Source organism: Xiphias gladius, chromosome 8, assembly GCF_016859285.1.
Source record: "Xiphias gladius isolate SHS-SW01 ecotype Sanya breed wild chromosome 8, ASM1685928v1, whole genome shotgun sequence".
NCBI classification, from domain to species: Eukaryota; Metazoa; Chordata; class Actinopteri; order Istiophoriformes; family Xiphiidae; genus Xiphias; species Xiphias gladius.
The window spans coordinates 29,853,298-29,873,476 of record NC_053407.1 but is presented as its reverse complement, the minus strand read 5'-3'; the positions used below and the strand labels follow the sequence as shown (position 1 = coordinate 29,873,476).

Sequence of the window (20,179 nt, the reverse complement as noted above, 5' to 3'; positions counted from 1 at the left end):
GGGCCAAATTTCTGTACTCGACAGTTGGTGTTTCGTCGGCTCTTAAATCTACTTCAGTTTGCCGCGTTCACTTCACATGAGGCCGATGCATGAATACACACTTGGCCGCGTGCACCGACGATATAAAACCATACCCATTCAGTTTGGGTTTAATGACGCTGAACCACAGACGCCGGCTGATGCGACACGTCCTTGCATGTTTCTCCTTTTCAGGGACTCTTGTATTAATAAGTGCCAAGTTGAGCATATCGGGAAAATCGGAGTAAACGTGACCGTTATCTACAAACGGGAAACTCTGATATGACGTGAACACGACGTCCACCCTCCCTTCCTGTGCGTCGTTCCACACAATATTTTTTTTTTTTTTTTTTAAACTTGTAACAGGCAGGTCAGCTCTAAAAGCCTAAACACACGTGGTGAAGTTTGTCAATGAAAAAACCAGGGCTGAGTATTATCAGAAAATTCTGGTAATCAATACCAAAAATGTGTTCTCAATACCTTATTCTGCTGACAACAAACTTTCAACAACCTGTTCTATTATGTAACGAAATAGGCCAAACTTTTCCAATGTATCACGTTTGTGTCTTAACACACGACAGCTGTACAACTCTGCCTATTCAAAATGATGATTTATCATAAGGAAGGGAAAGAATAAGCAAACACAGCTGTGACTCTTGCCAAGCAATGATGACAACATTCGGTACCTTGCTGCTGCAGACGGATTTCAGTCTGCAGCAGAAAAGTAGTGGGATCTGTTCCCCAGCTGTAGGGAAAGAAAAGAAGGAGACTAAACTAGGTCGAGAACTGTCTGTCTGTCGGTCCTGCACAGTCTCCAGACTTTACAAACCTACATCCCAAACTCTATTCCCCAGCTCCCACGTTCAGCTGCTACACCATTGGTGTGATCCAGCGTGGATCTCAACAGGCTGTTTCAGAGAAGCAGACAGTCCCTAAAACACTGGTCTGACCAGAGGGACCGATGCTACGTGAAGCTGCTTCTCCGCACGAGTTTACTCCTCACAATAATTAACAACACTGGGACGCTGCTGTGATGAGTTACCGTAGAGCGAACGTCTGGTGTGTAACCTGATCAGTCAATTAGCATCGTCTGCTGAGCTGAGTGACTGATCCTGGCAACCTCCTATCTTCAGTATTATGCAGTTACAGAAGCCTCACTCATTCAATATGTGCTTTCGCTGTGAAAACAGAAACTTTACTGTTGTTTTTTTTTTCCTCTGGAGGTTTCTACGGTGTCATTTAATAAAAAGTGTATTCATTTATTAGCCTTAGCTTGAGTGGAGGTGGGGTCTCTACTATAAACAGCCGCGGGCAGGTATCCACTGTCTGTGGCTGTGTTTCCATACCGACCAGTACTCGGTGGGTAAAGTCAGTACGTCTCTGTCGCCGTCGTTCCGCCGCCGCCGCTAACGCTTCTCTTCGCAGGTTCACGGGATCGGAGGTCCGAGCCGTCCGGGTTTCCTGTGTCGGACCTGGTGTTCCTGGTCAGATAGTCCCTGCAGGGGACAGCAGAGTTCACAGGTGAAGGACCATACTGATGGTTTGCATGTTTTTGTCTTTTTACAACAAACTGTTTATGGTGTCAGCCGGGGCTTCTATTTTCCTCTGTGGTAGAGAGAACCAGGTCTGTTTTTCAGACAGGTTTATATTTGAGACTTTATTTCCAAGTTCTCCTGTTGTCCAGTTAATACAAACTCCAAACTTCCTCCATTAATTCCACGACTGGAATTAATACGATGACAACATTATTGAAACATCCTATTTAACGAGCAAAGCTGAGAGCAGCAGAGTGGTGCTGATGAATTAGAGCTGCGGAAATGTCGTCCTACTGAATTTAGCTGTTGTAGTATTTTCACAGTATGTGGCACTCGCCACTGCTGCTTAGTTCAGTTTGTCGTAACAGAAATGCTGTTTTCGTGTACGTGTGTGTGTGTGTGTGTGTATAGATAGTGTGTATACACACTACAGAACCGGATTCTGAGGTTAGATTTTAATACAGATCTGTCAGCAGACACAAAGCTGAAGTGAAAACTTAAATAAAACCGGGCAGGATGCTCGTATTGTGATGGATTATCTATCTGCAGACTGTCATCTCCGGGTGTATTTCAGCTGCGTACAGTGAACCAAAACCAAGTGCTGCTATGATTAGAAAATACTCTCCGCAGTGATGTAAAGTGCAGGTGATTGGCAGTAGACGGGCTAAATCGTGCAAAATCAGCGGCGTCTTTTAAAAACTCCACCGTGCTCTCGCTAATGGAGCCGCAGCTCAGAGGCTCATCGGCGGTTGGAGCTAATTAACAGCAGCTGTGAACGGAGAGGCAGCGGATTCAGGCCGCAGACGAGGTTAGAACCGGTTAAACACCACGGAAAACATTTCTAAAACTCCCGCAACTGCTCTGAGGAGAAAAGGTCAATTTAAAATAAAACATGCATGAGGAGGAACTTTTAGTGAAGGGTGGAGGATTATTTGAACTCTTAAATTATACAGAGAAGTTCTAACTGAGCTCTGTGCTCTCCTTACAGCAGCGTGGACAAACCTGTTAAAATGCAGATCCGTTAGTCTCCACTCCCTCGGTAAAACTGAAGTGATTAGTCAGTTAATCCATTCGTCTCTTGATAGAAAATTAATTGGCAACTATTTTGACAATCGACTGTTTGCATTTTTAAAGAAAAAGGCCAAAAATTCACTTCTCAAATGTGAGTATTTCTGGTTGTCTTGGCCCATTTTTTGCTTTTCGCTAACATTTTACAGACAAAATAATGAATCAGGAAATTAACAGGTAGAATAATGGATAATGAGGATAATTATTAGTTGTAGCTCTACATCAAGGTTACATCGACAGGCATTTTCTGCCCAGTTCTGGCAATTTTTTTTGTTTAATTCTAATTTTCTGAAACTGATATATGATCAGTTCTTTCATTCTGTGGGTACAAATAACTGAACATCACCATTAGAGCTGCAACCAACTATTATTATCATTATCAATTAGTCGTTTGGTTTATAAAACATCCAAAAAAAAACATGAAAAATGCCCATCACAATATGGACAATATGGATTTGAGAACTTAAGAAACCAAATGTGATGAGTTTGAAATGCAAAACAAAAGTGTAATGAAAAGTATTTACCTTGGCAGTTTAACATTTGACCAGCGTTTATCAACCTTTAAGGAACTTTCTGACCCTGGTGTATTTTACTACATCAGGTGCAGTAGAACATAATTTGGGAGAATTCATGTGCATAGATTTTATGGCTGAACGTAGCAGTGAGAACAGAAAATCAAAAACTGATGCGGTCTAATACAACAGGCCTGTAATAAATCCTCCTTCCTGAAGGTTACAGTGCTCAGTTTTTGTTAACACTGTTTTGAAAGGTGCTGATTTAGCCGTATGATCATTTTGGAGGATGAAGGTTGCGGTGCCTTTGAATTGCATTGCATCGCACAGACAGGTCTTTCTGTTATTTAGCCTGCCCTCATTGATATAAATGGCATGGACAAAATAATAGAAACACCTGTCCATGTTCAATGGCAGCACAAACTGCAGCCTCCAAAATGAGCATAAAGTTGAATCAACATCTCAACACAAACATTATCACCTTCGTGAAGGAGGATTTAATGCAGCTGACTGTTGTAGTAGACTGCATTAGTTTTGGCTGGGTGTACCTAATAAACTGCCAAGCGGGCATATATCTACTACAGCGGAGAATAAAAGCTGTTGTGGATATAAAATGGTGTCATTATCTAACCTTAGAACAACACTAGCCGTTCCTTCTCATATTCACACAGCGCTGACCGTTTTCTAACCAGTGAGCTTTCAGTACCTGCGTGCTCGCTGCAGCAGCTCCTCCTTCCTCTGCAGCAGCAGCTTCTGTCGTTCCTCCGCCGACGTACAAAACCGAACCTCCACCTTCTGCTCATCTTCATCCTTCTTGTCCTCCACAGCAATCCGCCTCTCCACCACATCTTCGTCCTCTTCCTCGTCCTCCTGCTCTGACTCGCTGCTGGCTTCGCGCTCGTCCTCGGGTGGAGGAGTCACCTGTATGAGCGGGTGCTCCATGGCCTGATGAGAGAGGAAACTGCGCTTAAGAGGTTTCTTTGTTACAGTGCAGCTGTTTTACGTACAATATTAACAACAGACACCCCGGCATACGATGTGTTGCCGTTTTCTTTGTTTCTTCATTGATCAAATGGTTTTCGTTGTCCTTTTTTTTTTTTTGCCTCGTCAGCACAATACTTTGTTTTTTTTTAAATGTATTAGAGCTGCAACAATTAGGCAAATTAATCGATTAGTCGTTTGGCAGAAAATTAACTGGCAACTATTTTGATATTTACTGTTTCTAGTTTTTCCAAATGTGAGGATTAGATGCCACAGGTGATAGTAAAGTGGGGTTTGGACTGTTGGTCAGAAAAAACAAAACAAGACAAGCAAGCATTTTTTAAAAAAAAACTGTTTTCTGGCAGTTTATAGAAAAAACAATGAATAGAAAACTAACCTGAAGATTAATCGATAATGAAAATTGTCATTAATTGCAGCACTGTGTGATTCTAACACACTGGTGCATGGTTTCATCAGTTTTTTAAAAGGCAAATATCGCTATTTCTGGTTTAAATCAAATCTAATCTGCGTTGTAACTTTTTTTGGTGAGATGCCTTCATAAACCCTGCATTTTTGATCTCAACAGCACAATTCTTCTTTTTTTAATCCATTAATGTTTTTCTGTTTTTTCACCTGTGTAAATTCTACCCACTAAAGTTCATTAAATAAACCACAAGTGTCTTTTAAGATGACAAAAATGACCCTTTTCCAGGACGTATTTACTCATTCACAGTAGCAGATAGATTTTAATAGCTGGTTCCCCGTTTTTAAACATCCATGATTCAAGTCTCATTAATGTTGTTGTATTAAATCTTTACCCCTTTTTTTTTAACTCAGCAAATGAACAACGAAAAAAACATTTAGTCATTTAGCTAAATGGTAAATAATTAATCCAGCTGGAGATTTAGCTCTTTGAACGTCAATTTATGAGGATTTTCAGAATAAACTCTATTTATGATACCTCTCTGTGACAGTGCAGCTGGTTTACACACAATATTAACATAACACCCTGGCATATGGTTTGATGAATCCAAACATTTGCACTTAGTTCCTCAATATATTTTATGACATTTGCTATTCAAATTTACTGAAATTTAAAATTAGATTTTTTTAAAAGGGATTCAATTTTTTTGATAAAGATAAAGCGCTATCCAGGGCTGCAATTAACTTTTATTTCATTATCGATTAATCTGCTTATTATTTTCTCGATCAGTGCGATCTGCAAAATGTCAGAAAATATGAATAACAGCTATTATAAATCTCCTAAAAGCTTCTTTTGTTCAACCACCGGTCCAAAACTAAAAGATACTCAGTTTTACTCTCCCATACAACAAAGAACAGAAGGAGATCCTCAGTACTAGGAAGCTTGAGCTGGGGAATATTTGGCATTTTTGCTTGGAAATTACACAATCAAATATTAAACACTAGTACTGATCAGTTCTACAATAAACATAAAATATTTTGTCACTCAGATTGTAAGAAATGGAGAACAGTGATTGATGTGGTTTTGATCAAAGAGTAGTTATTATCCTCATTTCCTGATCAAACTAGAGGCTTTTTCATACCAGCCCCAATACGGTGACTCATTTACCTTAGTGTGAGGAAAATAAACATGTTTTTCTACAAAATCCTTTTTTTGACTGAACAAGTTCTGAAATATTAAAATCTCTAAACACAAGCGGCCTCACAAGAACCCCGATTAAATAAAAATAGTCTAAAACTGGTAAAAATATGGGTTTAAATCAGGTACAGGTGCTGCAAGGAACATACTGGTGAAACACACTGGTATTTGATACCAGCCCTAGCTTCTGATCCTGCTGTGGTTTGTCCCTATGCGTGTCCCTATGGACTGACCAGTGGTGGGGCGGCGGTCTGGACTCGTCCCTCCAGGATGTTGTCGCTGGTGACCTCCAGGGACTGAGTGATCTCCAGGTCCTGCAGGATCAGCTGGAGAGGAACCTGAGGAAACATCTCCTGGATCTGCTGAGCCTGAAACGCAGACAGAGAGGGCGAGACCTGAGCTCGACAACCTGCTCTACTCTGACCAGATGAGATTATTTGTCTGTGATTTTACGAACTGCAGACGCCACGCTGTCCTCTGGATACTGACCATGGTGTTGATCTGAGACGGGTTAGTTGGTGCGATGCCCAGGAAGTTGGTGGTGGCCATGACCTCCACCGAGAAACTGGGCAGCCAGCTGGCAATACGAGAACCTGGGAGAACACAACAAGGCCAAAGGTCGGAGCCAGCCCCCCACTGACAGGCGCAGCACCAGAATGCTGACAAAACCACGGTGTTTCTGATTGGCTGGCAGGCAGCTGTTAAAACTGTATGTGGTATACTGATGCTTCATGCTCTCTTACCAGTGAAACTAACCTAATAAAGGCTCGTTTTTCAGTGTCGTTGCTGCAGAGGCTGGATTTACTTCTTTTCACTTCAAAAATCAACTAAACATGGAGTTTGCTCTGGGGTGGCTAAACTTTTGCATACAACTGTAACATGATACTGAAACTGTAAAAACAAACAAACAAAACACTGAAGCGGTGCAGCGCGGCATTTTTGGACATTTGCTTATTCACTTTCTGGCAGACGGTTATATAAGAAAAGTAATACCACTCTAATATCTGTATAGTGAAGACGACTCTGCAGCAGGCCAAGAAATAGTTCCAACACAAAACTCTTCCTAAAACCAAATCTTATGGTTTTTATATTTCTGTTTTAGTATGGATTAAACAACCCAGACATGATGCGTTACAACAGATAAGAGTGGTTATTGATCTTCCGTGCACCTGTATGAAGTACAGCTGAGACTTATATGGGTTTAGGGTTTAGGGTTTAATAGCTGGTTCTAAGTTGGCAAACGTACAGATTTCTTAAGCTCCAAGTTTTATTAATGCCATATTGAATCTTTTATCTCTTTTCTGATTTATTAGAAAAGAACGTAAAAAGTATTCAGAGAGTCATTTATTTAAACAGCAAGTAAATAATCAACCTGGAGTTTTAGTTCTTTTAATTTCAGTTTTTTAAAAATATTTCTTTGTTAGAAAGTAACACAAAGTTTACACACAATATAACACTCTGATCAATGAAATGTCAATTTTGAATGTCAACTGACTTTTAGTTTCAAACTATATTGTCTTTATTTTGTTTTTCAAATTTTCTGAAAGATATAATTAAATAGATTGTGTACAGGATTTAGATTTGATAAGCAGATTCCATACTGGCTGATAATGTGGCATCTAGGACTGAACTAACGATTATTTTCATTCTAAACTAGCAGCTTAAAAGATTCAAAGTTTACTGTCTCACCATCAAAGTGGAAGAAGTGGTTAAGCTGGTTGAGGTGCGGCGGAACGTCGGTTCCAGGTCCGGCAGCCATGTTGACGGGGACGGCCTCCCTGGTCTCCCTCTCCACGCGACCTTCACCTCCTTCGTCGATGTTGAGGGACATCCGACATGTTGGACATGACGTGTCCTGCTCGAGCCAGGAGCGCAGACACGAGCTGAGGACGCACAAACACTCACTGGTAACGGTGCAATACAGTCTGTATTTATTAAACCTTCAACTTTCACTAAATGTGACACCTCACTGACTCACGCTTTCGAGATACTTCCCTTTATTATAGTGCATCGCATCATTGTGTTATCCATTTATTAAGTCTTTACTGTATCTCATTATTGTAATGATTCCCTTGTGGCATTTATTCTGCCATTATTCAAACTCATCATTATGTTTCCCAATGGTGTTTATTTATTCATTAGTCTAACCCATCATTATAATGCTTCCCAGTAGCATTTGGCTCTGTTAACTAACTAATGTACCCTCAAATTGTAATTACCACATTTCCCAGAGCACAAGGCAATAGTCAGTCAGCCACAGTGCTACGTTATGATTTGTTGTTGTTGTTTTTTGTTTTTAAAGTTAAATTTATTTGCTAAAACGCTTATGACTTAAACTGCGGCAGAGTTATGAGTGTGTCTTTATTGAACTGTTCATGTTAGACCGGACAACCACAAACAAAAAGCAGCACCTAAAGCTCCACTGATCAATATATTTCTATTAAAATTGATCCTAAGTGCGAACACACAAAGAATTATCACCAACTCTGCAGCTCTCCAGAGTTTTTCAGCCTCTTTTAGCTCCCAGTTTGGTTCAGTCTGTGTTTCTAGTGGCAGCAGGCAGCTGTTTTCCTCAAACAAGCTCTGATGAACCTCCTGCGAACCACATGCTCAGCAGCAAACAGCTCACAGGCACAGTCAGAGACTAGCCAAGCCAGATATTTCCTCAGAAATAGGCAGAAACCAAAAACAAAACTAAAAGGAGAGCGATTATTGGACTCATATTCATCAGGTGGACACAACATCACTCCAATGGGATGATCACGTTGCTCTGGGTCTGCTGGATGTGTAAACGCTTATAAGGTCATACTATGTCCAAGCTGTGTCTCTAAACTTGTTGTGGACTACTTCTGCTCCCTCGCAATCAAAAAAGGACCGGTGCTGACCTGTGGAAGAGGTGACCACAGGGCAGTTTCCGAGCTGAACTCATCACGTCCCAGCAGATCGCACAGTCATCGTTATTGGCTGCCAGTTCGTCTGCAGACGCCACAGAAAACCTGAAAAGAGAACACGGTTTATGTGATATTTCTGGATGGAGCATCCTTGTTGGTTTACCCTAACGGCTTCTGCTATAGTTTTACCTGCTCCCTCGAGAATGTTGCAGGTGGTGGTGTGACACGCAGCCCGTGTGATAACACTGCTGCTACTACTACTGCTGTTTAAATGATATTATGAGGTGAAGCCACTGTATGTGTTGAACACTGGTGACAGTTTTTTTTTTAGTTATTGTTATGTACTGACTTCATTTCTTTCACTTTGTTTCTCTTTAAATCCATCTAACCACTAGTGCCCATGCTCTCTGGTCCTGGTGAGCCCCAGTGCTGCATATATCTCAGGTAGCAAGGAAGGATGGACAACATGCAGCTCTGGGGCTCTCCGGGGCCAGGAGTGGGCACCGCTATGGCTAAACAGCTGGAGACGGCGCTGTGACGTCCTGACGGCCTGATACTGTTACACTCCTGAGATACCGACCGGGTCTCCATGTTGCGGAGCACTCGCAGGTAGTTGTGGTGGCGGCGGATTCTCTTCTGAACCTCCTGAACGAGGAAACGAAGCTGCATGAAGATGACCAGACTCGCCATGGACAACCAGATGTTACTGAAGAGCTGGGAGAGACAAAATGAAGGAAATTCCATGTTACAAAAATAAAACTGAGGAGGACTGAGGAAATGTTAAATTTTATCCTGTGGTTCTGTGGTTTCTCGTCTCTCTCCTCTCTCCTCCCGTCGCTTTCAGCAGGTATTTCTGCCCCTGGTGCTGCAGAATCTGGATCTGTGACTGCAAACCACCTACTGCCCCCATGATCCTGCTCAACACCCACTGCTTCAATTATTATTATTAGGCTTATTAGAATTATAATTATTGTTACTATTATTATTATTATTATTATACATGTTTATGTGGAACCTACATTGTTCTATGTTCTCTTTCCTCCCTCTCTCTTCCAACAATTCTGGTTGCTTGGCTACTAAAATGAAGTCTGAAACATGCTTCCTGCAAAATTCAAAAAGCCCAAGTTTTTTTTTCTTATTTTTCAATTGAGCTATAATTAAAGCTAAAATTTAAACACTAAGAATGTCTCCTGAATAAAAAAGAACGGCCTTAATACAAAAAACTAAAATGAAGGTGTCAAAGGCTCAGAACAGTAAACTGAGCCTGAACAGAAAATAACATTTATTCCATAGAATTGAAATCCGCAGAAAAGTTTATTATTAAATTTATTTCCATTGAACTGACCAGCATGTGGATGTGATGCAGCAGGTCGAGGCCCAGTAACAGCAGCACCATCAGGAGGTCGGTGTAGTAAACGCAGGAGGATTTATTCTCCCAGCTGCCCTCCTGGTTCACGTCCCACAGGTGAATGGAGTACCTGCATGAATAAAAACAACATACAGACCCTCCAGTGAAACCACCTGTCTGCTCCAACTAGAATTACCACCTCGCGGTCGTCGGCACAGAGGCATAAAAAACAGGAAACGTGAATGTATAATATATTTCACCTACCGAAACACGACGTGTGTGGTCTTGACAGTCACCAGCATACACTGAAACACAGAGGGTAGATCAGGTTAGAGGGAGCTTGATTAATCAACCTTATTTTGCAAAGACAAACTGACAGACCTTTTAAGATCCTCTAATGCAGCCTGGAAATCTATGGATTTAAGACAAAATGAAGAATCAAAGCTGTTTTCTTTTTGAGCACACCTGACGAAAGTTTTCAAAACTGTCATAATTATGCAGAAGAAGGGTAAACTAGTGATGGGTGGATGAAGCCTTAGTCCTCTCTGGTTGTGCCAACTAAAGATTTGAAGCTTCAGACATTTAAACGCAGCAAGCACAGTGACATCTGGTGGTTTGCAAAACTTGTGGCATCCCTTCAAAACGGGAGCCAAAGCACTGTGACACACCAGTGAAATTAGATCTTAAATCTAATTTGTGTGCAATAAAAGTCCAAGAAGCCTGTCTGTTAATTATTAAATCTATAAAACTCTTGTCCAGAGGTGCTGCAGCATACAGACATATTATGGTGCTATGTGCAACAGTAAAATAACTTAATTTGTGCGTGATCCAAAAAGCATAGATATAGAGTATTTTTTTGAACACCAAGGATTAATATACTGGATTGGTGTAGTTTGGCCCCAGTGTTCACTGTGGACACTGTTAACTTCATGGTTGACATGTATGTGACATTTCATATGAGTACTGTTGTGTGATGGGAGAATTATCTTCATCGAAATAAAACTTTTGTGACACTATTACTTAGTAGCAGGTGGAAATGTTTCCATACTTGTGACTATATCTTTTTAGAGAACATCACCACATTTCTCAGTCACTGTCGTCTCTTCTAATCCCACCAATGTGTGACTCCTTTTTGTTTTTTGCTACAAAACGGAAAGCAGATAGGATGCAGTATGTCCTGAATTGATCCAAGAAATCCTGAATTACAAAGTGATAAAATACCGCTCATAATGCCTCCATTAAAGATACTTTCATACTTTGAAAAACCTTAAATTTAGATCATCTGGCTTGAAACATTTCCACTGGGACCTGTAAACAGCCCGTACAAGTCATGAAAGCTTCAGTATCAGGGAGTATCGAAGCAAGTTTTTCACCTCTGCAGCCATGAATGCGGCGGTGTGGCGGCCCTGACTGCGTGCCACCCGGCTGCAAAGTGTAGCCAGACCCCCGCAGCACAACAGCAGCACCACCAACAGCAGCAGCACCCGCGCGTGGCTGGACAGAGGAGTGGCCGGAGAGAAGGACAGCTGGACGAACACACACAAACACAGAATACATTGCAGATGTAAAGCAGTCATGACCATGTCAGTCCTCTGAAAACCATAAACATAGTTAAAGTCAGAACAGTGCTATCATTTGTAATTACAGTAAATCTTCTTTAACTCTGTCCACGTAAACTCCAAATCATAGTCCAACCAAAACCCTGCGTAATTCCGAATGTTGTGTCTCTGCTGTTTTGACCTGCTAGTGAAAAGGTGTAAAGATCCCGAACCACAGGACGATTCTGAATGATTTTGTTGATCATCTGAGCTCCAACACCAGGCTAAAATTCCCAATCGTATGCTAGAATCATCAAAATCTAAGGCTGGCAGAATGGTTAAATCATCAGTATATTGTTTACTTCTATCTCTATGGGTAAAAGACACTGATCCGTAAGGTGACAGCTCTCTTTCTTCCTCTGTGGCTATCCAGTGTGTAAAGTGAATACCAAACAGAGAGTCTGCTTATGTTTGCTGGGAGGATTGACATATTACTTTCTGCTGTTGTTTTTCATAGTGAATAAGAACTAACAGCATCAAATGATTTCTTTGTCTCGAGGAAAATGAGCACTGGTATCTACTGCCATGATGGAGCCAATGGGAAATGAATGTAAACATTGCAATCATTAATGTCTGAAAACTTTTTCAGAGGCTTCATATTCTAGGCAAGCATTGCAGACTTTGAATTTTTTCCAATAAAACATTCTGTCATCATCAGATACTCCTGTCTGTGGCTGTGTGTGATTTAGTTGTAAACGTTACATATTCAAAGCGGTCCTTGCAGAGCTGAACCAGGAGATGGAGGAAGACCAGGACTGCGAACCAGAGCCACCACATCACCACCTCCTCCACCGTCTGGACGTTCAGGACGCCAAACACGAAGATGAACTTGTAGAAGATAAAGTTCCAGAACTTGTCCTTCAGTTGCTGCAGAAGAAAAACAAACAGCAGACTTGCATGTAATCTGTGGTCAGAATTTATGCTGCATTTTATAATACAGCTAATCTCCGGATAGTTTCCTGTAATAATGTCTTCCTAATTTGGGTTTGACAACAAGATTTAAACTGGAGGTTATCTCACTCTTTTTACTTCGTTTTAGCTACAGGCTAGGAGCACTGATAACAGGTCGGACTTTCATTTTAATACTCTGCATTTCTTCAATCTATTTTACTTCAGTTTCGATTTTTGCATTTTTTTCCCCCGAAGCTTATTTTTAGTACTTTAGACTTTACTGATAGTAGATATAGGCATATATAGACAAGAAAAAAGTGGACTATCAGGGCAAAAAAAAATAAAATAAAAAAAAAGGTTCCCTGCAGGAATCAAACTGAAGATGTGGCAATTACACGGTATTCATCTTAACCATTACTCACCCATGTTCAGTTTTTGGTCTTTATTTTTACTCAACAACTGAACAACCAGAATTCAAAGTTTCTATATTGATGACCAAAGACACTCAGAACTAAACAGTTCTCCTTTTCAGGGGCAAAGACATGTCCTCTGGGACAAATCTGGAGCTAAATGTAATATCAATCTACTACTGATATGAAACTGAAAGCAACCACAACAGAAACACCCACCTGTTTCTCGCTGACACGGAGCGGCCCGAACACAACGCACTGGATGAGTTTGGCAATCAGCAGCAAGACACAGCAGGCTGTGTTTACCATCACCTGCACAACGAGAGGCAGAATAACAAATCAAGTTTTGATAAAGAGCTCACATCGAAGTTTAAATAGGTACAAGTACGAAGGTAGAACAAAAATGAAATGATAAAATAGAGGATAAAAAAAGTAGGCATCAATTTAAGGTCAAGAAATTGAGTTTTTTGGATTCTTCTTTAAGCCTCAAGACATGATTTCTAGAGCTAGACCAATAAGATTGCCAGTTCCTCATTTCTGATTGATTTCTGCTGATGATTTAGCTTATTTTTTGCTTATCGACAGACTGCTGCTCAATCCTGATCTGGTTTGTATCTTAATCACTTGGCTTGATTAATTGGTTGTTGCTGATTAGTAAATCTGGCTTAATCAGTTATTTTGGCTAACAGGTGATGTATTACGTGTGCATTGAAACTCTGTACTGGCATTTGATTTACATTCATGCTCATGTTTTTCATATCAAGTAAAATCATTCAACACCGATTATAAATGGTAAAACTGTTTATCGAAATGAGTGTTTTGATAGTAATCATTAGGTGCAGCCGTGGATGGGACACTCCCCTCGTTGTAGCTGGTAGGAAGTGAAGCAAGATCTTTTTTTACTTGAACGGTTCATACGCACCTTTGCCATTCAACATACGCAGTAATAACAAGACAGTCACTTTTTCTCAAACTGGCAGTTAACCTTAATAAATTTTAGTGCTTGGTGACAGTTGTGCCCGTAGCATTGAGTATAGACATGTGTGACATATCGAATGTTGGGACTCAAGACTTGGTCAGATTTTTAGTCTTGTTTATGTATTTTTTCACCAGATATTTCCTGATTTAACTCATCATTTTTTAAAATTCATTCATATTGCATTTTATTTTGGCTTTTAAGTATTTGTGTGGCTATTTCTGTTAGGACTGAGGGAGCAACTAACAATCATTTTTATTCTGGATAAATCCTTTTTTTTTTTTTTAATGATCAACCAGTAATTTAGCCTATAAAATATCAAAAACAACATCTATCAAAAAAATACCCATCACAAGTTGTCAAAGCCTAAAGTTTTGTCTTCAGTTCATATTTTCTTTGACCAACAGTCAAAAATACAAAAGAATTCAAGTTACAAGGACATTCAACAGAGAAAACCAACAAATCCTCAAACCTGAGATGCTGGGACAAGCAAATGTTTGCTATTGTTACTTGGAAACGACAACTGTCAATGTAGGACTCCTATAACCAACTAACCACTAGTGACCTGTTGTGAGTAAATATCTGCTGTCTGCCTGTCAAGCCTGGATTAACAACCAGGCACAGCAGGTACCTTCCATGGGCCCAACAGTCAGATTTACTCCATATTATTTGGGTCCACATAACTTGATAAATCGCACATTTGTCAGACATTTGCAGCACTATATAATTGATATTGTCTTAATTTATATTGACCTTGTTTGTCTGTGTGTCAAGTAACTAACATTATCCACAACACAAGAGAGCTGTAAGGCTGCAACAAATCAATACATCTGACAATTATTTTCTTTAATTATTGACTTCTCGGTGCCTTAAATGGCAGAAAATAGGGAAGACAACTTATTACCATGATCAAATTGCTTTTGTTGTCTGGCCAACAGTCAAAAAACCCCACAATATTCAATTTACTATCATAGAAAACTGGCAAACTCTCAAATATCCACATTTGAGAAGCTGGTAGCAGCACAGTTTTTAGTATCTGTGCTTCAAAATAACTGACTTAAACAACCATTTATCAAAAGTACTGCCAACTAATTTTCTGTCAGTAGACTAACTGATTAATCAATTAATCATTTCAGCTCTACAGCACTGGTTGGTAATGAAACTGCCATGTATAATTAGGGTCACTAGGGGCCCAACTACAAATGTTTGCCCTGGGGGTCCCCCAGGAGGTTAATCTCCTCATGCTGCTGGTCAGTTTCCATCATACTCTGCAGGTTCAAACGCGTACCCGCTGTGTTAGTGTATGCACTCACCCAAACAAAGACACTGTCGGTCAACAGGTACAGCAGGACGTCTGCAGCCACATCTCCATACCCTGCCCTCAGGTACTGTCCGCCGTCCGTGATGCAGCGGCTGATCCTGGAGCTGTGGACCTCCTCCGGGCTGGACTGTGGGCGGGAGTCGGAGGAGCAGGCGGTCAGGACGGTCCCGGCCAGCAGGGCAGCACTCAGCGCCGCGTAGGTCTGTAGACTGGGCCAGGGGAACCGCTCCAGGAACAAGAAAGGCATGATGGTGGTGAAATGACGGGCGGATAAACACTGACCGCGGAGATTTACACTGTTACATAACACGGGAAACGCGTTGTTTACAGTCGTTAACTGTCACATACTGGTGTTGGCAGCATCTTTTGCAGCTAAACTTCCCGCTAGTCAGATAGCTGGTGGTTTTTATGCGACCGCCTCTTCCCTGATCAGTCTCCTCTAACGTTATTTCGGTAACTCGGCTTTATACATTCAGCGCCAACGTTACATTACAAGTAACGTCAGCTAGCTTGCTAGCCTGCTAGCCTAGCACCACTAAACCGTCGCTCATTGTCGCCAGTCGGAGCCCGAAGACGAGCGGGTACCGTTAAAACTCCACAAACACAGTAACTATTTTATTTAAACCCGTCACGTTTTAAATATTTCACGAGTCTCGTTAAACGGTTGGAGTCCGTCCGGCTTCGCTCCGCTTCTCGCGACCAGAAGCAACAACACGGGAGACATCCGCTCGTTGTTTTTCAGAATAAAACTGCCATTTCCTAAAGACATTTCAGAACAAAATCAGGTATTTTCTTTGCTTTTTCAAGTCTCAACATTTGCAACTAATACAAAAACAGCATAGGAGAAAAGCGCAGAGCACCTAACGTAACAAAGGTAAAAAGCATTTTTTTTATGTCTGTTTTATGGTGTTTTTACTCATTTTGAGGCTGTATTTTACATCTGTTACACTTTACTTTCAAGTCCCCCCTGCTTAGGATTAATAAGCAGTTTATAAACATTTAGTAAATGGTTTATAACACACTGATATGGGCGCTGTGCGCACCTATAGATCTTTATTAATGCATTAATTAACAACTCTAACGCCTCCAGCCGTAAGTGGAGGCTGCTGTATAAACACATCATGAAGACAGATAAGTGGACAGTTCTACATTTGTACTTTTTTTTATTTTTTATTTATTTATTTTGCTCTTCAGGCCCTGAGCTTCAGCTCATTCGGTTTGAAATAAAAATGATGGATCCTACATTGAAGTGTCAAACCTCAGCTTTAATTTTTACGCTCACGACTGTTACTCTGGATCTGTTGACTGTAGCTTCCAGTTGTTCCTTGATTTCTCTGTTTGATGTTCGGTTTTTATCTATTTGTTTTTTTGTATGATGCTAACTTGATGTATAATTGAACCTGTATCATGGTTAGCGACTTTTTCAACCTTAAACGATCAAGCTAGCGAAAGTCAACCAATCCCTTCAAACTTTGAACTTTGTTTTCAAAATAACGGTGTTTCCTCGAGAAACGCAGTGGATAGTGGATATTAATTAAATAATGAATATTAAAAGGATAAAGATCTCATCTGAAGCACAGCAACGTGCACTAGTTGTTTTTATTTTACAGGTGAAAGTGCCTCAACGGAAAGCGCGTCACTGTTTTTTCCGTTCACTCAACTAACTTGGTTTTAAGTTCCGGTAGGAACTTTTCTCCGTCTCGTTCACGCGTTTCGTGTATCAGCTTTATATTATTTTAACCGTCTAGTTTAATTTGTCCGATGTAGTTTGGTGATTTAAGTATTTTTACATCTTTTTTAGACATATTTACAGCTGCGTAGCTTTACTTTTACAATTCAACCTCCACAGAGCCGGCGGTAATGTTTTGGTGGCGGACCTCAGACGCTTCATCGGACGCATGTGAGCGATGGCTTCGCCCCCCCAGGAGTTAACCCTGATCGGTCTGTGTGATGGAGAGCTGGACCCAAAGAGATACCAGTCCTCATATCTCGTCAACAAAGTCGGGGGCCAGCCGGACTGGTTGCCGGTCATCTCCCGGCAGTGTCCCCGCTGTGGACGCTGCGGAGCCCCTTTAGCCCACGTGGCGCAGGTGTATTGCCCCATGGAGGCCTCCCCCTACCACAGGAACCTCCACCTGTTCGCGTGCCCGGGTGCAGAGTGCAGCGGCAGGTCCGAGGGTTGGAGGGTGCTCCGCTCTCAGTGTCTGGAGACTGAGGTGGCGGCAGCGCGGGCAGCCAGCCGGCCTGCCCCGGCTCAGGGGGCTTCTCTGTCGACCACTGACTGGTGTGACACCGCTGATGACTGGGGCATGGAGGAGGAGGAGGAGGGTGGTGGTGATGATGGGTGGGGAGGTGGTGTGAAGAAGGACACCCTGGTTCAGCAGGAAGCAGCAGCTCCTGAGGCAGAAGGTGGGGTTGAGCCGCATCAGGATGGTTTTAGTTTTGTTTTATTGAGAATAGTGGTAGAGAGTTTTGAAATCTAAGTTAAAGCTGCATTAAGTTTTAAAACCACGAAGGGACGGAAGGACACAACAACAAACTAGGGTTAGCTCTGGGCTATCGGCTCGTTAGGGCTGATGTGTCTGCAAATGTCTTTAGCTCGTAAATTGATCTCTATGATTATTGTACTTAAGTTAAACATCTGGACACCAGATGTGTGTCCAAAAAAAAAAAAAGTCTGGTTTGGTCCCCTTTGGCTCGCCAGGTGCAGACTGCGATAAACATTTGCCAGAGGAAGGTCCTGCGGTCACTGTAATATTTAATTTTTCCCTGTGTTGCTCAGCAGAAGGTCCTGCGCTCAGTGAGGTGGACGTCGGCAGCCGACTCCAGGACCTCAGTTTGGGAGAGTCACACGAGGACGTCCCCGTCTTCCGCCCGTTCTTCATCAGCGTGGTGGAGGAGTCGGATCTGTGCGGAGAGGACGAGGACCTGGAGCACGCCCGGGAGCTGCTGAGGGAGTACGAGAGGAGAGGGGGGGCGGTGGCGGTTGGAGAGCCGGACGGCAGCGAGGAGAAGTACGAGAAGACCAGAGCCAGACACGGAGACACCGTCTTCTCCAGGTTCATGAAGAAGATCTCACTGTGTCCACAACAGATCCTGCGCTACGGCCACGGCAGGAAACCGCTCTTCATTTCTGAGCCGCCGTCCAACATGGCTCAGGCGGTTTCTGCGTGCGGCTCCTGTGGAGGATCCAGGACTTTTGAGATGCAGCTGATGCCGGCTCTGGTCAGTCTGCTGCGGAGGGGGGGCGGCGGCGCCGAGGCGGAGCTGGAGTTCGGGACGGTCCTGGTTTATACCTGCGCCAACAGCTGCTGGACTTCAGGATCAGGATCAGCTGTGGAGGAGTTCTGCTTTGTTCAGGCAGACCCGGACCAGCAGCTCTTTAAATGACTGAACAGGAGGAAAGTTATGAAAAAAGGAAAAGAATTCTGGTTTTGGTTTTGGGAAGTTGGTCTGAGGTGAAGACACCTGCTGAAAGTCTTGTCTGTATTGAGCTCCAGTGGTTCAATATCTCACGTCGCTGCAGCGACGCTGAAGCGCACCCCAGGAAGCTGTGACATCATTGGTGGGTGTGGTCACCGGGGCAACCGCGCTGATTACGACAGTGAGTGACGTTGGATGTGCTAACAAAGTCTCACAGGTCGGATAAAACTGCCGCTCTTCAGTTTACAGAAGACCTCGTCTCACTGAACCCTCCTCCGAAAATGCTGCCACCCATCAGGGCTGTAAGATTTGTGGGGGGGGGGGGTTCCCGTACCACGAAATAAAACTTACTGATTCCAGTGTTTACAGGCTCAAATCTGACTTCCTTCACCAGAATTGAATTCCTCGGAGCCTTGATAAGGCCTGGTAGAGAACAGAAAACTCTTTGGTGATTGGTGGGGTTACACCGGGAGACTCGGTATTTCTAAAAGGAGGACAGATTGAAAATGGGCCTCTGATCAGATGCCACCAAAAACGTTAAGGTTTAAACAATAAACTGAATGGCTGGTGCTGCAAATGATACTTTTCTGTAATAATCTCATTCTCTACTATTTAGAACAGAACGGATAAATTGCCTTTTGTGCTCTCGTTTTTTGAGCCTTAAAAAGGGACGATCGTACGCAAACCCGCAGGCGGCATCGCTGCTGCTGCGGGACGCGTTGAACCTTGTCAGCATGTTTTGGACCTCAGCCCATGCCGAGCAGTGCGGCAGCAGTTTCCTTCCAGTGCGGATTTACCCTTTAATAACATTCTCAGCCTCTTTGGTGTGTTCCTGCAGCTAAGCAGTATTACCCGCTCCGACCTTTGACCTCCCTGTAATGAAATGTCACGCGAGTGCCTCAAATGCAACATAAACAACAGGGGAGTGTTGGAAATGTGTTGAGACACCATGTGGATATCTGACCAACCACGCTGATGCTGGCTCTCGAATCCTGTTCGGGCCGGTTTTCACCGAATAAACTGTTTTAAAACTCACACTCTTCATTCATCAAATTATTTATCAAAACACAGGACAGACCTTTTTTTTTCCTTTTTACTTCAACCTTGCGATACATTTCTAGAAATCAGCGTCTTAAGCTTCACACCAGAACAGTCCAGGTCGAGCAGCAGTAATGAACTTCAGCAAAGAAAGTGTAAACTGTACAGCGTAAAACCGAAGCTATAAAAAAGTAAATGATCAGCTGAAGGAGTTTAGTTTTTAAGGGACCAGATCCAGAGTATCAAAAATAGATTTCTTAATTAACTGGCCAATAAATAATCCTGAAATATTTTTATTTTTGTGTGATTTAAGCCTCTTTAATGACATGACTGATTGTTGTGATTGTGTCGCATTAAAGCGCTACTCTTACAGCTGATTTACAGCCCTTTCAGCTTTATCCTAAAATTCTTCCAATTCCTCATGAAAAGCTACAAAAAACTTTGGTTTGTCGATGAGGTACAAGTCGGCTTTGCACTAAAATTCCTGAGACAGGGGAGGAAACGGCAACGTGACGTGATACCCTGATGAAACGAGCCCACGGACCCGT

General features: G+C 42.2%; 2 protein-coding genes across 3 annotated transcripts; one reads left to right on the top strand and one right to left on the bottom strand.

The window, feature by feature from the left end:
* Window positions 1-353: 353 nt before the first annotated feature.
* Window positions 354-16,919, bottom strand: amfra (autocrine motility factor receptor a). Its single transcript, XM_040133096.1, has 13 exons — window positions 15,163-16,919; window positions 13,093-13,185; window positions 12,275-12,439; window positions 11,348-11,500; window positions 10,239-10,279; window positions 9,972-10,104; window positions 9,207-9,340; window positions 8,621-8,731; window positions 7,425-7,618; window positions 6,225-6,328; window positions 5,969-6,103; window positions 3,840-4,078; window positions 354-1,514 (listed from the first exon to the last, which is right to left on the bottom strand). Exons 1-13 carry the CDS (start codon window positions 15,415-15,417, stop codon window positions 1,388-1,390), a joined length of 1,884 nt encoding a protein of 627 aa, XP_039989030.1. The 5' UTR covers window positions 15,418-16,919; the 3' UTR covers window positions 354-1,387.
* pdcd2l (programmed cell death 2-like) lies at window positions 16,025-19,419 on the top strand. 2 transcript variants are annotated; one of them, XM_040133097.1, is made up of 3 exons: window positions 16,025-16,044; window positions 17,022-17,579; window positions 17,953-19,419. In XM_040133097.1, exons 2-3 carry the CDS (start codon window positions 17,078-17,080, stop codon window positions 18,558-18,560), a joined length of 1,110 nt encoding a protein of 369 aa, XP_039989031.1. In that variant the 5' UTR covers window positions 16,025-16,044; window positions 17,022-17,077; the 3' UTR covers window positions 18,561-19,419. The 2 variants fall into 2 exon arrangements, with proteins under 2 accessions (XP_039989031.1, XP_039989032.1); XM_040133098.1 differs by lacking the exon at window positions 16,025-16,044 and having other exon boundaries at window positions 16,813-17,579; window positions 17,956-19,419.
* The last annotated feature ends 760 nt before the right edge of the window (window positions 19,420-20,179 follow it).

Bases quoted from the DNA above. Each gene is read 5' to 3' on its own strand.
- pdcd2l (XM_040133097.1), top strand. From the start codon at position 17,078: ATGGCTTCGCCCCCCCAGGAGTTAACCCTGATCGGTCTGTGTGATGGA. The intron at 17,580-17,952 runs GTGGGGTTGAGC...TGTGTTGCTCAG, and splicing joins AGCAGCTCCTGAGGCAGAAG to CAGAAGGTCCTGCGCTCAGT.
- amfra (XM_040133096.1), bottom strand. From the start codon at position 15,417: ATGCCTTTCTTGTTCCTGGAGCGGTTCCCCTGGCCCAGTCTACAGACC. The intron at 6,104-6,224 runs GTCAGTATCCAG...TCTGCGTTTCAG, and splicing joins CGTCTCAGATCAACACCATG to GCTCAGCAGATCCAGGAGAT. The intron at 1,515-3,839 runs GTACTGAAAGCT...TGTCCCCTGCAG, and splicing joins CTGCTGCAGCGAGCACGCAG to GGACTATCTGACCAGGAACA.